Here is a 22635-nt window from a genome sequence, read left to right as displayed (position 1 = left end):
TCACAAAAATATTTAGTTTATCAGGGTTCCCACACCTCGGTTAACTTTTAATTCAAGGACTTTCCAGGTCCAATACCCTGAAATTCAAGGACTTAATGTGGGGACACATTTTAAGTGAGAGCAAGGTTACATCGTTTAAGCCTATTTTTGCAATGTTTCACGTGTGTCTGTGAAACGTTGACGTACCATTGTAGTAGTTTCGCGCGCGTGAACGTCATGGCAACCTACAACACAAAGCACCTCACGAGGGAAACACTTAACGCAACGCGTAAATGTGAGTAACTAACATAAATCAAACAAGCTAGTATGCATAGGCCACGAAGTGCTGGCGAAATATCACATTAGTGGACCGGAGGGAATAATATGGAATTTTTTTCCAGAAAACTTCTTGCACAAAGTTAATTCAAGCACTTTCAAGGACCCGTATTATGTATGTTGATTTTCAAGAACTTTCCAGGGCCTTACTTTTTTTTTTTTTTTTCAGATTCACAAACTTTCAAGGATTTTAAGGACCTGTGTGAACCCTGTTTATATAATAACCATAGGAAATTCACAAAATATCTTCATGGAACATGATCTTTACTTAATATCCTAATGATTTTTTACATAAAAGAAAAATCAATAATTTTGACCCATACAATGTATTGTTGGCTATTGCCACAAATATACCTGTGCGACATGTGACTGGTTGTGGTCCAGGGTCATAAGTAAAGCACTTTAGTACCTCTTCATAAATATGGCTGTTTTCAAGGGTTTTTCCAGGACTTCAAGCACTTAAAACACCTTGTGCGAACCCTGTGATTGGTCGATCGCTACACCAGCCCAGTGAACTGGTCCCTCACCGTTCATCTTGGCTTTGGGTCCCTCGTGGTCGATGGGCTGACTGGACAGAGAGTAAACTCTGATCTCGGCCACCGGGACGGACACCTCCTTCAGCTGACTGTGCAAACCCAGAACCTGAGCGCCCTCCGTGGGGTGCTGCATCACCTGACAACACACACACACCACTCGTTCACTCATCCCGATATAGTGTACTTCTACTAGCCGGGAAAAAACGTATATATCTATATATAAATTACAGGAACGTCTGTCTGTGTGTCTGTTACTCGCATATCTCTCGAACCGTTAGTCCGATGGATTTCAAACTTGACAGGTGTCTTGCTACGGGCACGAGTAAGTGCAGTGCCAAGTTTGAGGTTGTTTGGATTAGAAATGCAAAAGATATCGGTAAATATATCGGTAAAAGAAGCACTTAGAAGGTTGTGGTTTAAAAATAAACATTCTGACATTAACAGCTAAACATTAAGTCAGCTACACTGTTTACTTCTTAATATTATATTTTATTCACACATTAACAGCTAAACATTAAGTCAGCTACACTGTTTACTTCTTAATATTATATTTTATTCACGGCCATCATTTGTAGTAGCTATTCACAAACTGTTTGCTCAAGCATAGCGTTTTCTCGGAGTTCACGGTGTCGCTGCTCCCTCAATCGTGTAGTTCAATTTTCCATTTATATTGTATGTCATTATGTCAGTATCAGTGTTTGCTTTCTACCATGCACAAATAAAAATGTCACTGAACTTTTGCTGTTTAATTGTAACAATGAGCACTAAAAACGCCAAACCAACAATTACTAAAAACACACACAAAAACTGATTTTGCACGGGCACATCGCACAAGTATTATAAATTTTGCTTTCATACATTAATTTCTTATTCAAACAAAATCCTGTCATCCAGCCATCTCTTCCCTTCCTCTTTCATCCTCATCCTTTTCACCAAAAACTTATTTATACAGTACAAAGAACAGCAAAAATAAATAAATAAATAAATAAATAAATAAATAAATAAATAAATAAATAAATAAAGTAGGATGTTGGAAAATAATGTCTTTTCTGTTAACCAAATGCTTTTTTATCTTCGCTATTGCTTCAGTGTAAATGAACAAGCGTTTGTGACTACGCATTTGTTGTGTAGTGACGGTCATATTCAAGTAAGCCAGATATGAGCAGATTCTGCGCAATACACTGTATTTAATATATCATTATGACTCACGAGTTGAGTGTTTGCACTAAATCCGGAGTGGGGGTTCAATCTTCAGCTGGCAGGAGCCGCCACTGGCATGTCACGTGATCCGTCAGCAGCGGCTGGCAGTCTGCCTTGGCAAGTTTCAGAAACCATTTATTTTTGCCAGTTTTTGTGTTTTGTGTTCCTCCCTCTCTAGCACATTTAATATGCATCTGTTGATATGATTATGTTCTTTTGTATGATTGATGTTTTGGGGCCAGTCATCCCAATTAAAGCAGTCAACTGGCCGTGATAACGACCGGTTGCTTACTGACGCTACTGTTACCTGCCTCTTATTCTAAGGAAATTAATCTAGTTTGTATGGATACCGCTAGTTGTGACGATTTTAATCGTTGTGTAAAAAGTTGTGTAATAATGTAGATGCAGAGTAGCCTATTAAAACGTGAATTAATCCCAATGACATGAATCTTTGTCATTGCTTTGAGCATTTTCTGCGACAACAGGACAATATATACAGCAATATTTTTTAATAATTCAATTAAAGAAAGTCAACTTAAAACTGTAAAATCACAGAGTTATACTCGCAGTTCAACCGTGGCGTCGCGTAAACAACCAGTCGTGATCACGGCCATTTGACTGCTTTAATTGGGATAACCGGCCCCAAAACATCAATCATACAAAAGTACATAATCTATCAACTAATGCATATTAAAGGGATAGTTCACCCAAAAATGAAATTTATGTCAGTATTTACTCACCCTCATGTTGTTCAACCCTGTAAGACCTTCGTTCATCTTCGGAACACGAATTAAGATATTTTTGATTGAATCTGAGAGCTGGATCACTCCTCCATAGGCTTCTAAGGGATTGACACTTGCCAGCCCCGAAAAGTTATTAAAGACATCGTTAAAATAGTCCAAGTGACAACAGTGGCTCAATCAAAATAACGACTTTATTTCAACTATTCATGTCCTTCTCTGTGGGCCTCGAGTCAGTTCACTAGTGTAATAGCGTAAGCTTCTGTTGTTGTACGTCACACGCATCACCCACATGACCAGCGTCGGCCAATAGTGAGCCTACGTGTGACGTAGCTTTACGCAATCACACTACGTTAACTGACTCGAGGCCCACATAGAAGGAAATCAATAGTTGAAATAAAGTCATTATTTAGTTTGTTTTTGCGCACAAAAAGTATTCTCGTCGCTTGATAAACTTAAGATTGAGCCACTGTAGTCACTTGGACTATTTTAACGATGTCTTTAATAACTTTTCGGGGCTGGCAAGTGTCAATCCCTTAGAAGCCTATGGAGGAGTGATCCAGCTCTCAGATTTCATCAAAAATATCTTAATTCGTGTTCTGAAGATGAACGAAGGTCTTACGGGGTTAGAACAGAGGGTGAATAAATACTGACAGAATTTTCATTTTTGGGTGAACTATCCCTTTAAATGTGCTAGAGAGGGAGGAACACAAAACACAAAAACTGCCAAAAATCAATGGTTTCTGAAACTTGCCAAGGCAGACTGCCAGCTGCTGCTGACGGATCACGTGACATGCCAGTGGCGGCTCCTGCCAGTTGAAGATTGAACCCCCACTGTAAATCTGTGCAGATTTCTTAAACGAACTTGCCCAGCAAAGTGAGTAAATATAATAAGTAATCGGCCAAATTGGTCAGTGATTTGACAACGTTACAACATCTGACAACGTGTTAATTTACAAACCCTGAATGCGAGTAAATCACTCACATGTGCAACTAAATCTTCACTCTGGGACTTTCAAACCCTGAGTGCACTTTATAGTGTGTAAGGAGAGGTTCACCTCTGCCATGTTGATGAGACCGAGCGCCAGGGTCTTGTAGCCCAGGATGGTTCGGTTCTTGTACCTCTTCCTCCTCTGCAACATGATCTGAAGCTTGTTGGCGTCTCGCTTCAGAAAGTGAGGATACTGAGGAGAAGAAGAGTGTTTGGTTTAGGCAATCGGACGGGATTCTGTCAGAGAGATCTTGTGTCACACACACCTGTAAGGAGAAGGTGAGCTGCAGGTCTGTTTCCGTCTGGCCGCTCGATGGCAACAGGATTTCATTGGAACGAAGGATTCGCTTTGAGCCCTGAGGGAGAAGAGAGGACAGATGGTGAACATCATTACACGGAGGGGGGCGTTGGGTCTTTAAGATCGAAATGAGAGAGCAGAAAACGCAAACCTTTAAAAAATAAAAATAAAACCTTCCTTGGTATTTACGCTAGTGTTCAAAAGAAAAAATACAGTAAAAGCAGTAAAATTGTGAAGTATTATTTAGTATATAGTAAACTGTAATTTATTCCTGTGATCAAAGCTGAATTTCCAGCATCATTACTCCAGTCTTCAGTGTCACATGATCCTTCAGAAATCATTATAATATGCTGATTTGATGCTTAAGAAATATTCTGATTATTATCAATGATGAAAACAGTTTAATATTTGTGTGTACATTTTGATGGACAGAAAGTTCAAAAGAACAGCATTTATTTGTTCTTATTTAAAAATTATACATGTCTTTACTGTCACTTTTGGCCAATTTAATTCATCTTTGATGAATAAATGCATTAATTTCTTTAAAAAAAAATGTATATTTACTGACCCTAAACTTTTGAACAGTAGTGTGAAAGGTACTCGATCAAAAGTGACAAACTAAAAAACAACAATGCAGCATTTCTGACAAGTTTGACTTCCATAATGTGATGTAATTTTGAGAGAGACGCAACGAGCACTGGGTGAGAAATGGATGGTAAAAAGTGGGCTGTGATATGATTGGCTAATATTATTTTGCTGTCGTTTCAAATAAAGTGCACTGAGGAATCGTTCACAATAAGGCCAGGAATGCGAGTCTAAGGGAGTGTTCACACTTGTAGTTCGGTTTGCTTGGTTCGTTTGGTCCAGACCAAAAAACATTTAGTCCTGGTCGGCTTAACATTCACATTGGCATCTAACACTGAACCTAAAGGCATACGGATATGTTCACAACCCGATTGGTCGGCTTTTATTATGTATATTTTGCAACAGAACTTCCAAACATCCAAAACAATGCTGTGTTCTGGGCTAAACACTCGCTGTTTGTGCGATGCTACATATGATGGTATTCTGGCCATCTGAGAACTCGTGAAGAGATTATAAAATGTTTAATGGAGTCAAAACAGCGACAGGAATCCCTCCGTCACACACACAGATCTGCTGTGAGGAGACGCGGTTCTGGTGCCTGTACTGAACTGTGATGGGCAACATCGCGACTATTACGAGAAAAAAACAGGCGTTCTGTCCTTTTTAGGATCACATCTTGTGACATCGAATCCTGTTTTTGGTTCATTTAGATATCTTTGGTCCGTGTTGTGTTCATATTTCAGCTGAACCGCATCAGAGTTCGTTTGAATCCCATCTTTTGAGTGTCTCGGTCTGCTTGTTTGCTCCAGGGTTCAGACGGCAGCGTTCACACTTACACTTACTAACAGAGCAATCGCACCAGAGTTTGTTTTAAAGGTCCCATATTGTACAACTTTGTGAAGTTTTATTTTAGGTTTTGATGTCCTTAAGAATATATATTTGCGGTATAAGTATCCAAAAACCATCTCAATATATGTTTACAGCTCCTTTCTCAGGAGCTCTGCCAAGAACAGCTCGATTTTGGCATGTCTACTCAATAATCATGAGCCTCTCTTCTGATTGGCCTGTTGATTCCTGAGTGACGCAACATTTGAGAGGTGGAGACTGAGTAGTTCTGACATCACATTTATACGGAAGTCACAACAGCTTGTGAAAAGGCACAGCTACTTTATGCAGCTGTTTGCCTTTGTCTGTGGATCGACTGTTTTGAAACTCATATGGTAGTTTCATAGACCCTAGACCTCTGTTATCATGAAAAAAGCCAGGAAAGTTCAGTTTTGGGACCTTTAATCGAACCAAACATGACAAGTGTGAGCACTGACTAAGTAAACGGGGTCCGTTTAAGTTTGATGCGTAATTTGAGCAGAATGAGTAAAGCACCTGGAGTTTGACAGCGATGACCACAGACGTCAGATCTTTATCCAGCTCCTTCAGCATGACCAGCTTCTTCAGGGTCAGATTGAAGAGTCTGCGGACACACAAGACAAGAGAGACTATGAGAAATTGAATCAGTATCGATCAATTGTAATGGGACTGATCTAGTTGTGTCGTGTGGTGAAGCACAGCTTTATCGTGACAGATATGAACATTTACAGTGGAATTATTTACAGTGACTCTTGAAATAAAGGCTCTTCTGAGTCTGACAAGAGCTGCTGTCATACAGATCAATAACAACCTAAAACAGATATTGACCCGACGACAATCATCAGACACGCGCACACACACACGCGTGCACAACCTCAGGTGGGCGATGTGCATTTTCACACGTCAGCATTCAATACACCATTTAGTTTTATATCAATCATCAAAGGCGTGTGTTTGAATTTTTCCATCAGTGCAAAACGGAAGTATATAAATAAAATAAACAAAAACAAATCAAACCATCCTCAGAGTAAAGACAGAGAAAAGACAGACAATATCAGCAGAGTGAAGATGATAAAAAAATTAATCGAGGTGGTTTATTAATATAAAACATATGTTTTATGTTTATCATGCAAATACAGCTCCTTGAAATGGTAGCTTCATGAATGCCATTTTTGATCAAATGCTTCATTTAAAAGAGACCTGTTATACCTGTTATGTTGTTTTTGAGCTCTATTAGAATAGTTTTTAATGCTTGAATGTTCAAAACACATTATTTTCCTCATATTCTCCACTGTTGCAGCTCCTCTATTCCCAGTGTGTCAGTAACGCACTGTTTAGTTCCGGTCTCTATGAAGCCCCTCCTTCTGAAAAGCACACTGTGCTCTGATTTGTCGGCTAGAGCAGTGTGTTGTGATTGGTCAAGCGCTTCGAGTGTGTTTGGGAAATGCCCCGCCCCTTACCATAGCCGCCAGTTTCAACACACTACTAACTCACTCAACCAGGCCCCGCCCCTTTATAATGTATGGAAGCTTGTTTCGGCCACAGAATAGAACATTTTTACATCCTGCAATTCTGATTATATTTTTTGGAATTGTGAGTTATAAAGTTGCAATTCTGTCTTTTTTTTATCGCAACTCTGACTTTATAACACGCATTTGCAAGTTTATATCTCACAATTCTGACATCTTTTCTCAGAATTGTTGCGATATATAAACGAGTTATAAAGTCGAATTCTAAGGAAAAAAATGTTTTTTTTCTCAGAATTGCAAGTTTATATCTCACAATTATATCTCCTAATTGCGTGTTGTAAAGTCAGAATCGCGAGATATAAACATGCAATTCTGAGAAAAAAGTCCGAATTTCGAGTTTATATCTCACAATTCTGAATTAATAACTCGCAATTCTGACTTTATAACTCGCAATTGAAGTTTATATCACACAATTCTGAGATAAAAAGTCAGAATTGCGAGATGTAAACAGTAAACATGTTGAGGACAGTGATTATTGCAGCATTTGGAAAACAGCTCCTGAACAATGCTGTTAGTAGTGTTTACTCAGTCACTCCTAAATACTGACTACAGCACACACTCGGGTCTAAACACTGACTTCAGCACACACTCGGGTCTAAACACTGACTTCAGCACACACTCGGGTCTAAACACTGACTTCAGCACACACTCGGGTCTAAACACCGACTTCAGCACACACTCGGGTCTAAACACTGACTTCATCACACACTCGGGTCTAAACACCGACTTCAGCACACACTAAGGGGTCTAAACACTGACTTCAGCAGCACACACTCGGGTCTAAACACTGACTTCAGCACACACTCGGGTCTAAACACTGACTTCAGCACACACTCGGGTCTAAAACCAGACTTCAGCACACACTCGGGTCTAAACAGTGACTTCAGCACACACTCGGGTCTAAACACTGACTTCAGCACACACTCGGGTCTAAACACTGACTTCAGCACACACTCGGGTCTAAACACTGACTTCAGCACACACTCGGGTCTAAAACCAGACTTCAGCACACACTCGGGTCTAAACAGAGACTTCAGCACACACTCGGGTCTAAACACTGACTTCAGCACACACTCGGGTCTAAACACTGACTACAGCACACACTCGGGTCTAAACACTGACTTCAGCACACACTCGGGTCTAAACACCGACTTCAGCACACACTAAGGGGTCTAAACACTGACTTCAGCACACACTCGGGTCTAAACACTGACTACAGCACACACTCGGGTCTAAACACTGACTTCAGCACACACTCGGGTCTAAACACCGACTTCAGCACACACTCGGGTCTAAACACCGACTTCAGCACACACTAAGGGGTCTAAACACTGACTTCAGCACACACTCGGGTCTAAACACTGACTTCAGCACACACTCGGGTCTAAACACCGACTTCAGCACATACTCGCGTCTAAACACAGACTTCAGCACACACTCCGGTCTAAACACTCGGGTCTAAACACTGACTTCAGCACGCACTCGGGTCTAAACACTGACTTCAGCACACACTCGGGTCTAAACACCGACTTCAGCACACACTCGGGTCTAAACACTGACTTCAGCACACACTCGGGTCTAAACACCGACTTCAGCACACACTAAGGGGTCTAAACACTGACTTCAACACACACTCGGGTCTAAACACTGACTTTAGCACACACTCGGGTCTAAACACTGACTTCAGCACACACTCGGGTCTAAAACCAGACTTCAGCACACACTCCGGTCTAAACACTGACTACAGCACACACTCGGGTCTAAACACTGACTTCAGCACACACTCGGGTCTAAACACCGACTTCAGCACACACTCGGGTCTAAACACCGACTTCAGCACACACTAAGGGGTCTAAACACTGACTTCAGCACACACTCGGGTCTAAACACTGACTTCAGCACACACTCGGGTCTAAACACCGACTTCAGCACATACTCGCGTCTAAACACAGACTTCAGCACACACTCCGGTCTAAACACTCGGGTCTAAACACTGACTTCAGCACGCACTCGAGTCTAAACACTGACTTCAGCACACACTCGGGTCTAAACACTGACTTCAGCACACACTCGGGTCTAAACACCGACTTCAGCACACACTAAGGGGTCTAAACACTGACTTCAGCACACACTCGGGTCTAAACACTGACTACAGCACACACTCGGGTCTAAACACTGACTTCAGCACACACTCGGGTCTAAACACCGACTTCAGCACACACTCGGGTCTAAACACCGACTTCAGCACACACTAAGGGGTCTAAACACTGACTTCAGCACACACTCGGGTCTAAACACTGACTTCAGCACACACTCGGGTCTAAACACCGACTTCAGCACATACTCGCGTCTAAACACAGACTTCAGCACACACTCCGGTCTAAACACTCGGGTCTAAACACTGACTTCAGCACGCACTCGGGTCTAAACACTGACTTCAGCACACACTCGGGTCTAAACACAGACTTCAGCACACACTCGGGTCTAAACACTGACTTCAGCACACACTCGGGTCTAAACACCGACTTCAGCACACACTAAGGGGTCTAAACACTGACTTCAACACACACTCGGGTCTAAACACTGACTTTAGCACACACTCGGGTCTAAACACTGACTTCAGCACACACTCGGGTCTAAAACCAGACTTCAGCACACACTCGGGTCTAAACACTGACTACAGCACACACTCGGGTCTAAACACTGACTTCAGCACACACTCGGGTCTAAACACCGACTTCAGCACACACTCGGGTCTAAACACCGACTTCAGCACACACTAAGGGGTCTAAACACTGACTTCAGCACACACTCGGGTCTAAACACTGACTTCAGCACACACTCGGGTCTAAACACCGACTTCAGCACATACTCGCGTCTAAACACAGACTTCAGCACACACTCCGGTCTAAACACTCGGGTCTAAACACTGACTTCAGCACGCACTCGAGTCTAAACACCGACTTCAGCACATACTCGCGTCTAAACACAGACTTCAGCACACACTCCGGTCTAAACACTCGGGTCTAAACACTGACTTCAGCACGCACTCGAGTCTAAACACTGACTTCAGCACACACTCGGGTCTAAACACTGACTTCAGCACACACTCGGGTCTAAACACAGACTTCAGCACACACTCGGGTCTAAACACAGACTTCAGCAAACACTCGGGTCTAAACACTGACTTCAGCACACACTCGGGTCTAACATTCACCAGCCTCTGGTCACTGTGCAACGGAAGCGAAACATTGTGACATTAGTGCTTAACAGCAAAGACACAATTATTCATTGTGAAATGTAGGCTACATTGCAGAAAAACCCTAAAAAACAACAACACTGCAACTGAGAAAACCTCAGTGTTCATGAAGGTTGAATCACAGCCTTCATTCGACGTCACAAGTTCAAGTGTCACGGATGACCAGAAACTGAAGCTGGTTTCTCATCAGGATCTGTAAACGCTGGGACAGAAACGCTGCAGCTGAATGAATGCTACACAAGCACAGAAAGAGAGCAGGGCTTTTAGTATGGCGTGCTTGAGCAGGAACACGAGCAACGTAAACTAAATTAATATTAAACACCGACATCAGCGGGGAATTGAAGACATGTTCGTTTCTGACAATGATCAGAGTCAAACTCTTAGACGCAAGCTCCACATTAAATACACTAAATAAAAACACATTAAATACACTCAACATATGAAACATGCATCAGATGGACGTGTGTTTCAGCACAACACACTAAAACCTCACACACGTGAACCACACTGAACATTCGAGCTTGTTTCTTTGATTAATAATAAATTAACCTAACCGCTTTAGTGTGTGTGTGTGAGGGAAGCCACATGAGTTTATCTTCCATAAATCAGGTTATTACAGTAATAAAGCTGAAGATGACAGCTGTACGGGTTCATAAAGTCTCGATGGACGGCTACTGCTACGGTTATAAAAATCCAATAAACATATGAACACAACTGATCATCTCTCAAATTCATCTTACAGTGTTTCACACTTCTAACGCACCTCTCACATGAAGATAAACACTATAATTACACCATAACCTTAAAAAAAACATTCCTAACACATATATTGGCATTTTTTACATTTAAAGGGGTCATGAGAAATCAAACATGCCTTGATCTTCTGGCATACAAGAAGTGTTTCAAAACATCCTGCAAGTTTCATAACTAAAAACGTCCTCTAGTAATAAACAAAGCATTTATTTAATCAAGCTCCAAAAACAGCTTGTTTTGATATTGGCTGACCTGTGACATCACATGGGCAAATACATTTGCATACGCCCGCCTCCATAGCAGGACATCGACGAATAATTATACATCACGACTATATGTTTGTTCGGAGCATTTTGTTTTGTAAAATGAGGCACAGTGTAATGTAAGATTGAAAGATGAAAGATGAAAGAGCGACTGAATTGAATCTGACAGCTGCATCACAGACTAAGTACATATCAGTAAACGATGGTTTTATATTGATAATGTTATGGGCGTTCTATTATTGATGTGATTTAAAAATAAAAAGTGTAATAAAAATATGTTTAAAGTCAGTAAAACATAAATAAATGTAAGATAAATCATTGATAAATAAACGGTATTCTATAAATACACCATGTACATGAGGTCAGTTAGTATTTTCTGCTCAAGGCAGAATTCTTTTGATCAAAAATACAGTAATATTGTGAAATATTTTTACAATTTAAAATAACAGTTTTCTATGTGAATACCTAGTAAAAAGTATTTTATTCCTGCGATCAAAGCTGAATTTTCAGCATCATTACTCCAGTCTCCAGTGTCACATGATCCTTCAGAAACATAATAATATGCTGATTTGCTGCTCAAGAAACATTTCTGATTATAATCAATGTTGAAAAAAACTTAAAAAAAAAGCATTTATTTGAAATTTAAATCTTTGGTAACATTATGAATGTCTTTTCTGTCACTTTTGATGCATTTAATGCTTCCCTGCTGAATAAAAGTATTCATTTCTTACATGAAAATATTGCTGAGCTCAAACTTTCGAGCGCTAGTTTGTGAATGTTCTGTTAGTGTATTCTTGGTCTCGTCTCGTCACTGAAGTGTCAGCTGTCACACACACACACACACACACACACACACACACACACACACACACACACACACACACACACACACACACACACACACACACACACACACACACACACACACACAGAGGTCAAAGCCTCAGCCCGTAACACTACAGTGACCCTTCAGCTACAGAAAACACACGTCATCAATCACACACAGCTGCCCGTGCAACGTGAGGGCCTCTTCTCTGAGAGTGAGTGAGTGTGTGTGTGTGTGTGTGTGTGTGTGAGTGTGTGTGTGTGTGTGTGTGTGTGTGTGTGTGTGTGTGTGTGTGTGTGTGTGTGTGTGTATGTGTGTGTGTGTGTGTGTGTGTGTGTGCGCGTGCGTGCGTGTGTGTGTGTGTGTGTGATTTGTTTGGTCACAGTTTCACACACAGGTGTGGAGACGAGATCTGATCGCTGTCTGGGTCGGTCTTCAGATCTATGAAGATAACGCTTCACAGGACTGCGGGACGCTTTTGCTCGCTGTCATGAGATATTAAAGGAGCAGCGCAGCCGTCGACAGCAGAAAACTCACCGGAGGCCTCAGAAGAAGAAATCATGTGAAGGTTGTATTTTCTGTTTACAGGCTCACAAAAATACTTCAATGATAACACACAACTAGAGCTGTGCAGCTGTCCAAAAGCCTGGACTACTGTTTTAGGAGGAGAATCAGGTAATGTATTAATGATGCGATTTAAAATAATAATAATAAAATATGCATAAATGAATAATTAATTGAGTAATAAATAAACAAGTCACTAAAAAGTAAATAAATAATTCCATAATCAATAAATCAGTATTAATCAGTAATAAAATACAGACAGACAAACAGATAGACAGACAGATATATAGATTGATATATAGACAGACAGACAGACAGACAGACAGATAGACAGACAGACAGATATATAGATAGACATATAGACAGACAGACAGACAGACAGACAGACAGACAGACAGACAGACAGACAGATAGATAGATAGACAGATAGAAATACAGAAAGACAGACAGACAGACAGACAGACAGACAGACAGATAGATAGACAGACAGATAGATAGATAGACAGATAGAAATACAGACAGACAGACAGACAGACAGACAGACAGACAGACAGACAGATAGACAGATAGATAGACAGACAGACAGACAGACAGACAGACAGACAGACAGACAGACAGACAGACAGACAGACAGACAGACAGACAGACAGACAGACAGATAGATAGATAGATAGATAGATAGATAGATAGATAGATAGATAGATAGATAGATAGATAGATAGATAGATAGATAGATAGATAAATGAGGTCTAATGAAGCTTCTTACCATATTCTGCTCACAGACAAAGACACACTCTTGTATGCACATCTGACCTTGTCTAAGAGGACACCTTATAATACACACCACACACACACACCTCCACAGCGCTTCTCATTACATGAATGATCTTCCATGACCTTCAGCACAAACACTGATCCTGGAAGGTGATTGGCTCTTTGTTGCCTCACATCTGTCCATGTTTTTATTCTGTGCGTCTCTGGAGTACCTGTCTTCCTTCAAAACACACACACACACACAGAGCCGCCCCAATAGGGCAGGCAAGCCAGGCAATTGCCTGGTGCCCCGCATTTTAAGGAGGCCCCCGAGGGCTGATCATTCAAACAATCAGGAATGTTAATATAAAGACGCAGCAACTTCTCTGCATTGCCCTTAGTGGGGCCCCTTTCTCGTTAAACTGGTTATGTTTTACCGTCTCGCCTCAGCAGCCTTTTTCAAACTGGACCAGCGCTTACTCGCGGTATGTAGAAAATGCATGATTTGATTTGTTAAACATGAAAAGGACTTATCCGTCTGGAATGGCCGCTCGCTCTAAAGTTAACCTAGATAAATGTTCGCTATTATTAGGCGTATATCAAAGTGTTTGTGCGGAGTGTGGAGTCGCCTTTCATCGTCTCCGTGAACTCGAGCGTGTCCCAAAAATAAACAAAAACACAGCTTATACTAGCCTCTCATACATGATAAATATATCTATATAAAGATTGAAATGTCCACTTTTAAACGAAAAAATTCTAATCGAAAGCAAATGTCATCTGATTATGTAATCCGTATGAAAGGTGCATTTCTTTCTAAAGGCGCATCCACTTTACAGCGGAGATGTATGAAGATATGTTTGCAGCTGACACTAATTTAGAAAACACTAGTTTATTAATAAACAATTAAAATATTTTTTTAAGACATATTTATCATCATTAGCCTGGTTTTGCGGCAAGATTTATGCATGCGCTTGAATATAGGCTTCCTCCATGCACCCAGTATTTAAGCAGAAATTAATATAAATGTGTGATTAGTGACTAAATCTGTTACACATTTGAAGATTTACTGTTATACTGTTATAAAGATGAAGATTGACATTTCGTTAATTAAAAAATAAGCACATAGTGTTGTAAAAAATAAAAAACTTGTGTTCTGTTAGATGTTCTGTTTTGACTACTTTTTGAATTTTTTATAATAATATCTGTAGGCAATGAAGATATATTAACAAAAAAAGTCTTATATATTATATAGGCTATAAAACATGGCTACATAAAAAAAAAAAGTATATATATATAAAGGCCCTCATTGATTAATTTTGCCTGGGGCCCCCACTCAGTGTTGGTTCGCCTCTGCACACACACACACACACACACACACACACACACACACACACACACACACACACACACACACACACACACACACACACACACACACACACACACACACACACACTTTGCTGTATTATGCTTGTATATAGCCATACATATATACATGTGTATATATACACACATATGTTTCTCAGACAGGGTTTTATCAATCTGTTCTCTGCTTCAGTGTGTTTGCTAACAATCTAACAGTAATAATGATTAGTTTGTCTAATGGACGTGACCTGAAATCAGTGTAATTATACAGGCTTCTTTAGCACAGACTAATCAACCAGACACTCGGATCCACACACAGTTCTGCGGATCAAGAGCTGTTTCAGCGGTGCCAGTGTGTGCTTTCATATCACTGTCACATTACAGCGCATTGAAGTAATAGATGCTCAAGTATCAGTGTTTCTCTGGCTCGATTCAGACACAATTAAACACACTGAGGCGGCGCTGGACGAAGCCCAATCCATGAATCATCCGAGCGCAGATGTCTGAAGCTTTGGGAAGTTCTGGCTGATCCGAACAGCTCTTTTCCCTCAGTGCCATTCATCAACAGCTCTCCACACACACACACACACACACACACACACACACACACACACACACACACACACACACACACACACACACACACACACACACAAGCCTCCAGCGCAACGTTTAACCCTCGACCGGCTGCACACACACTCCCACTCACATCCTGAACTCTGGGAAATATCTGCCATCAGCTCTCGTTTCCACGGGCCATTTGGTGTTTACTCAAACGCATCCCGACTGTGCCGAAACCCTCTAAACACGCGCGGATGAGGAGCGTTGACGTCACACGGCACCCTGGGAAAATCCAAACACACAACACCCGATCCCCATGAAGTCCCGATGAGGCGACAAATAAAGTCCAGCGTGTGAATGAGTGTGTGTTAGAGCAACTAACTTTAAGTTTCCCAGCGGCGCGACAGAAGCTCAGCTGTTCACTCACTAACTGCTGTTGAGCACCAACAGTGTAACACGGTCAATGTTAGTTTATGTTAGTTAATACATAAACTAAAACTAGTGTTAACTAATGAACCTTATTGTAAAGTGTTACCAATTTACTTTTATAAAATATATTTTCTTAAATTCTTCCATGTATCACTGTCAACTATAGAAATCATGTTTTATTGTGTCAGATAAATAATATAAAAAACACTAATAATAATAATAATAATAATACAATTATAAAATCAAATAGTTTATAAAATTGAAGTAAATTCTGCTGTGCATCATTTTTAACTACATAAATCATTGCACTTTATTTGGTATGCACCAGATGAATAATATTTGAAAAATAAATAAATATTTTCCACAAATATTTTAAAAACTGTAAATATATATGTAGAGAATAATAATAAAAAAAATTATAAATACATATTTTGGAAAAATTAGGGATGCACTGATATGAAAGTTATGGCTGATACCGATTACTGATAATTCTTTATATTTGTAAGCCGATAACCGATATATCGACCAATAAATCTAAATCCACATTTTTATATCATTTTTGAGAGCCTGGTTACAAAGACCAAAAATCTCACCATTTAAATCCATGTCTCAAGCACACAATTATAATAATGTTCTATAATTTTATGTAGCCTATATAACAGACTTGCACTGACTTAACTGTATTTTCCTTTTTTTAAGCGATTCCAATCATATTTCAAGCCATTTAAAACCATAATTGCGAACCGTGCGCATCTGAAGTGTCTCATCTGAAGAAAATAATACATTATTTATCGGACAAATTTTCTTTTCGGGCCAAAAACGATAACATTATACATTATTATATATCGGCCGCAACCGATATGGTGACCAATATATCATGCATCCCTAAAAATATTATTAATAGTATTTAATAAATAAATATTTAATATACAGTCCAAATACTCCAAATATTATAGAATATCTTTCATATTGCTGCTATTGAGAATCGTACAGCTTGGATAGCAAGTGTTTTAAAGCACTGGTGTCCTAAAGATTGATCATGCTGTTGGGAAATATCTGTCAGGGAGGAAATAGAGCTGTCAAAAACCAGAACAGGATGAAGACGACAGAACAGACTCTCTTTTTTATCCTCTTCTGATAGTCTTTCACTTCCTCTTCTCAGTCCTTCTCCTCACACACACACACACACACACACACACACACACACACACACACACACACACACACACACACACACACACACACAATCAGTCACACACTCAGATTGACGCACGCTCTTCTGCTGAGGGAATCTCATGGACACATGTCCATTCACACTTCATTCACACTTTCATAGAAATAAAATAAGAAAGTGTTCTACACAAAAATATGTTGCTTTAGGACCATAAAAGTCATTTGAAACAGAAGTTGTGATAGATTTCATTCCCTATTGTGATGTATATCCAAGTGAAACTGCTTCTTGATTAAAACAGATGTAGGCGGGCTTGATTTTGTCTGTGGGGATTTGATTGGATGGGTGTGGTTTGCTATTGGTGGATCTCATGTGATTGACAGGTTGTCCCGCCTCATCATAATAGGGCATGATTCTGATAAAAGATTACAAGGCACATGAATTTAACAAAAATAATGATGTGTACAAATAAATTAATTAGAATAAACTGCAATATTCCATAAAAAAAAAAAATTGTCCATTTTGATTTCATGGGGTCTTTAAAAAAGCAAACTGTCTCTGCAAGATGTCTAAAATCACCACAATGACCACCATTCAAACGACCAATCAGCTTGCTTAGACAGACTACAGACAGCCAATCTGACCCTGTGTGTGTGTGTCATGAGTTGAAGCTCTGCCCCGAGACACAAATCAACTCTATTTGTCTTTCAAACATAAAGTTAATCTAGAACAAACAGGTGTATCCATCCTCATGAATCAAGTGTGAGCTGACAGCATTATTATGTGTGTGTGTTATGCATGCAGATTTAATATAAATACACAGCTGAATGAATCATTTCAAAGCTCCATCCTCATCAGCCTTACACAGATGAGAAAGTGTGTGTGTGTGTGTGTGTGTATTTGAGAAACAGACAGAGTGAGTGTGTGATTAGTATGCAGGTCACATACTTGCACAGACACAGAGAAACTGCAGGAACATAACACACCGCCAATGCTAAACACACACACACACACACACACACACACACACACACACACACACACACACACACACACACACACACACACACACACACACTCCATTGCCTTCTTTCATTTTTATACTGAGCTAATGACAGTTTCTATCCTCTAATCCTACACTTTAATCCAACAGCCAGACAAACCTTTATCATATCAGCTTTCAAGTTGTCTAAGACTTTTGGCTGGTCTACACAACATAGGCAAAACCCGACACACACTCTCTCTCTCTCTCAGGACGTGAAGGACGTGAAGCTGAGGAAATGATGACATGATTTTCATTTTTGTGATTTAGGATCAATACTTAGAGCTGGTGTCATAGTGAAGAGAAAATTTGGTTATTGAGGTAAACCTATTGTGTGTGTGTGTGTGTGTGTGTGTGTGTGTGTGTGTGTGTGTGTGTGTGTGTGTGTGTGTGTGTGTGTGTGTGTGTGTGTGTGTGTGTGTGTGTGTGTGTGTGTGAGAGAGATCCAATTTGTTTTTTTAATACAGACCAAATTGATCCACCTCCCTCTCATTACCACTTTAGCTCTGAGCTGATGTTCCACACACACACACACACACACACACACACTAAACTGCTCAAACCCCTCCTGAAGATACACACCTGCGCTCTGAGTTACTCATGAGTCATTTCTCAGGCAGATTTATAGAAACTCTTTCCAGGTTCCTGCTGTTTCATCAGAGCATGTTATCCAGAAGAACATCTCAAGTTGTGTCACAAATAACACACTATATACACTATGCAATACTGCATACTTATGCACTGAGTACTCATATGATTATTGTGTCATTCATCATCAGTCTGAAAGCTCCTCCCCCTCCACTATGAAACTAAACTGCAACAGTGCATGAAGTGTCCGATAGAGGTTGTTTTGATAATTCATCTGCAACAATAATAATTGCTGGAACAATGGGTTATCTGCAAAAATCCAGACCAGGGAGTCAGCGATATTAAAATTGTCCAATACCAATAACCGATGACCGATTTTGTCCGATACCGATAATTCTTAATATTTTAAAGCCGTTAACTGATATATTGGCCGATAAATCTAAATTAAAATTTTTATATAATTTTTTGAGAGCCTCCTTACAAAAAAGTCTCACCATTAAATCCATGTCCCAAGCACACAATTATAATAATGTTCTCATGATAATTTTATGTAGGCTATATGACATGTTGCACTGAACTCTATTTTCCTTTTCAAAGTGATTCCATTCTTCTCATTTTAAGCAAATCAAAACCATCATGTTGAACAGTGCGCATCTGGTTATTCCCATCTGAAGGAAATATTACATTATTTATCGGCCAAATATTCTTATCGGGCCGATAACGATAACATTAAAAATAAACATATATCGTCCGATACTGATATGGTGACCGATATATCGTGCATCCCTAATCGTTCTCTAATTGTTCATTGTTAATTTTAACATTTACAAATACATTTTTACATTTTATTAAAGTTGTATCTCTTATTATTAGTTAAACCACAATGAACTAACATGAATGACCAAGGCATAATAAATATATTAATATTTTTATATTAAAAAGTATAGAACACTATCATGTTTCAGTACAGTTTTTCAATTTTTTTAATGAAGTTTAGCACTATTTTATGCGTTATGCTTGTTATCATTCAGTATCCATCAGTTATCGGTCAGCGCGGACCAACCTAGTTATCGTTATCGGTAATATCCAATATCGGTCGACCTCTAGTGTCCAACATTACACACTTTTTCATTGTGGACACACTAATCTCATCATTTATACTATAAAACGGAATAGAATAGTGCATTAGTACGTGAATTTGGACGTGCATTTAGTCTTGGAGAAGTCAGTTAGATGAAAATCATGTTTTAAAAGATTTAAATTTGTGTTTTAGGACAAATATAAATTCTTCAACAAATAATAGATAATAGTTAGCCTAAATGTATACAAATATAGGAAACAGTCAGTGAAATGAGAGTTGTTTTAACACACACACACACACACACACACACACACACACACACACACACACACACACACACACACACACACACGATTAACAATCTGGAGTAAAAATCCTGCTTTTGGAAAGTCCTGCACTGATATTATCCAGGCATTTATTCGTGTCTTTAAAATAAAGTCAACATCAGATGATTTCATCAGGCAGTGAACAGGATGTGATGTCATGGAAGATTAAGTATCTAATGAATCTGTCAGTCATTTTGCCACTTGCTCTTTCTGTCGTGCCATCTCTCAGTGTCATGTGCTAATCTGACAGTTTCCCACAGTAATATCATCAATATCATCCTCATCATCATCATCATCGTCTGCACAAACATGTTTCAGTTCACACTGAACAACAGCACCACTCAGTCCTGCGTGTGTGTGCGACTGAAGGAGACACACAGGTTTAATGAGTTAATGACGACAGAATTTAAATGACAGCTGAAATCTCGACCCGCATCATCATCATCATCATCATCATCATGTGACACACAGGGCAGGTCTGAGATCACGATTAGATCATGTCTAAATGACTCTGATTGAAGAGTCTGCGATGGGTTCGAGTGAAGGTCACACCCAGAGCCCAGCTGATTGGATGAGAATCACTCTAGTCTCTCTCTGTGTGTGTGTGTGTGTGTGTGTGTGTGTGTGTGTGTGTGTGTGTGTGTGTGTGTGTGTGTGTGTGTGTGTGTGTGTGTGTGTGTGTGTGTGTGTGTGTGAGAGCCCCACAGGAGCAATCAAATGATTCTACAATTTAGTCGTCATGCTGTGAAGACAATAGCCTTCAACCGACCCCTGTGGAGAAAAGTGTGTGTGTGTGTGTGTGTGTGTGTGTGTGTGTGTGTGTGTGTGTGTGTGTGTGTGTGTGTGTGTGTGTGTGTGTGTGTGTGTGTGTGTGTGTGTGAGCATGTGCGAGTGAGTTTTCCCCAAAAATTAAACTAAATGAAAGCTGCAGATCACAGAGACTTGAAGATGCAGGACTCTTGTAACTTTGGCCAGGGAACAACCACCTAGCAACCACCCAAAACACCCTAGCAACCACCTAGTACAGTTGAGGAGTTCTTGTTTGACTACTAAAGGAAGATGGGGGATTTTTTGGTGCTTCAGAGATTACACACTTCATCTTTAATAAGCAAACTAACAAAAAAAACGCATAGATCTTATTTTCTGATCCACTTTCCTCCTCATTGTTTTCCAGACATGATCTCACATTCTCAGTCTGTCCCACTTAATAAATCCGCAATCTAGTTCTGCAGAGCAGTCTCTCTCTCTCTCTGAAACAAACACACACACACACACACACACACACACACACTTTCTAAAGGGCTGTAACGCAATTCCTGACATGTCGTGTGTGTGTGTGTGTGTGTGTGTGTGTGTGTGTGTGTGTGTGTGTGTGTGTGTGTGTGTGTGTGTGTGTGTGTGTGTGTGTGTTCGCTCATAGGAAACAACGATCACAAATAAGATCTCATTAATATCTCATTCAAAAAAACAACAACTACAAAACAATAATCTCATACGTCTCTCTTTCAGAGCTTCAGGAGAAATCACAATGTTTTCACAATGTCTTCCTGTTTAGATTGAGAGATCTCAATATGAACTGAAACGATCTGATCTTCTCCACAGTTGTTGTGTAGAGAAGTGTGTTGAGCTTCATCTGAGCAATAACACTTTCCTCTGTGCGCGACACTCCCCGTCTCTCTCGCAGTTTCACAATCGCATACTTCTACTCAGACACAGAAAAACATGCACACACACACACACACACACAGGCAGCTACACTACATACCACAAACAGCCGCTCTCGGGTTTCTTCCACAGTCTCCGGTGCAGCTATATGATGACTTTTACACTACCGTTACACAAGTATGATGACTTTTACACTACCGTTACACAAGTATGATGACTTTTACACTACCGTTACACAAGTATGATGACTTTTACACTACCGTTACACAAGTCTGATGAGTTTTACACTACCATTACACAAGTCTGATGAGTTTTACACTACCGTTACACAAGTTTGATCACTTTTACACTACCGTTACACAAGTATGATGAGTTTTACACTACCATTACACAAGTATGATGACTTTTACACTACCGTTACAAAAGTATGATGACTATTACACTACCATTACACAAGTATGATGACTTTTACACTACCGTTACACATGTTTGATCACTTTTACACAACCGTTACACAAGTTTGATCACTTTTACACAACCGTTACACAAGTTTAGGGTCAGTAAGATGCCATTATTTTGCTAGTCCTAAAACGGGAAATGTTGCTTTAACCTGTTAACTGCTTACGCCTTTCTGTGTTTTAACATATTGGTGTTCTTCAAGCCATCTCTGTTATTTTCATAAGGATAATGTTTATTTATAGTGCAATGCCAATATAGCCTCAATATAATCATTCGTACGCAAATTTTACATATAAATCTGTGCGTACGCATGCTTAGTGAATGAGACTGCCACAGCATTTTTTTACCGTGAGTTTCTGACAACCACAGATGCCATTTTTTTACAATAAATTTAACAGGAGATTTTTTTACAGTGCATTTTCAAAATGAAAACAATGGATAGGTGATTAATTTATAACTGACTGCAATCGCA

At 39.8% G+C, this 22635-nt stretch overlaps 1 protein-coding gene across 2 annotated transcripts in view; it reads right to left on the bottom strand.

Annotated features, from left to right (window-relative positions):
• The window catches only part of pacs1b (phosphofurin acidic cluster sorting protein 1b), a 74702-nt gene that overhangs the window by 28813 nt on the left and 23254 nt on the right, over nt 1-22635 (bottom strand). For both annotated transcript variants that reach the window (XM_077227535.1, XM_077227536.1), the window contains exons 2-5: nt 6046-6133; nt 4049-4138; nt 3850-3975; nt 843-987 (exon numbers count right to left, since the gene is read on the bottom strand). In XM_077227535.1, the coding sequence (XP_077083650.1) occupies nt 843-987; nt 3850-3975; nt 4049-4138; nt 6046-6133 (449 nt within the window). The remainder of the gene's footprint in view (nt 1-842; nt 988-3849; nt 3976-4048; nt 4139-6045; nt 6134-22635) is intronic.

Source organism: Siphateles boraxobius, unplaced genomic scaffold (genome assembly GCF_051911475.1).
Source record: "Siphateles boraxobius isolate OS27281-9 unplaced genomic scaffold, OSU_SipBor_1 130, whole genome shotgun sequence".
Taxonomy (NCBI): Eukaryota; Metazoa; Chordata; class Actinopteri; order Cypriniformes; family Leuciscidae; genus Siphateles; species Siphateles boraxobius.
This window is presented reverse-complemented; position numbering and strand designations above follow the sequence as displayed.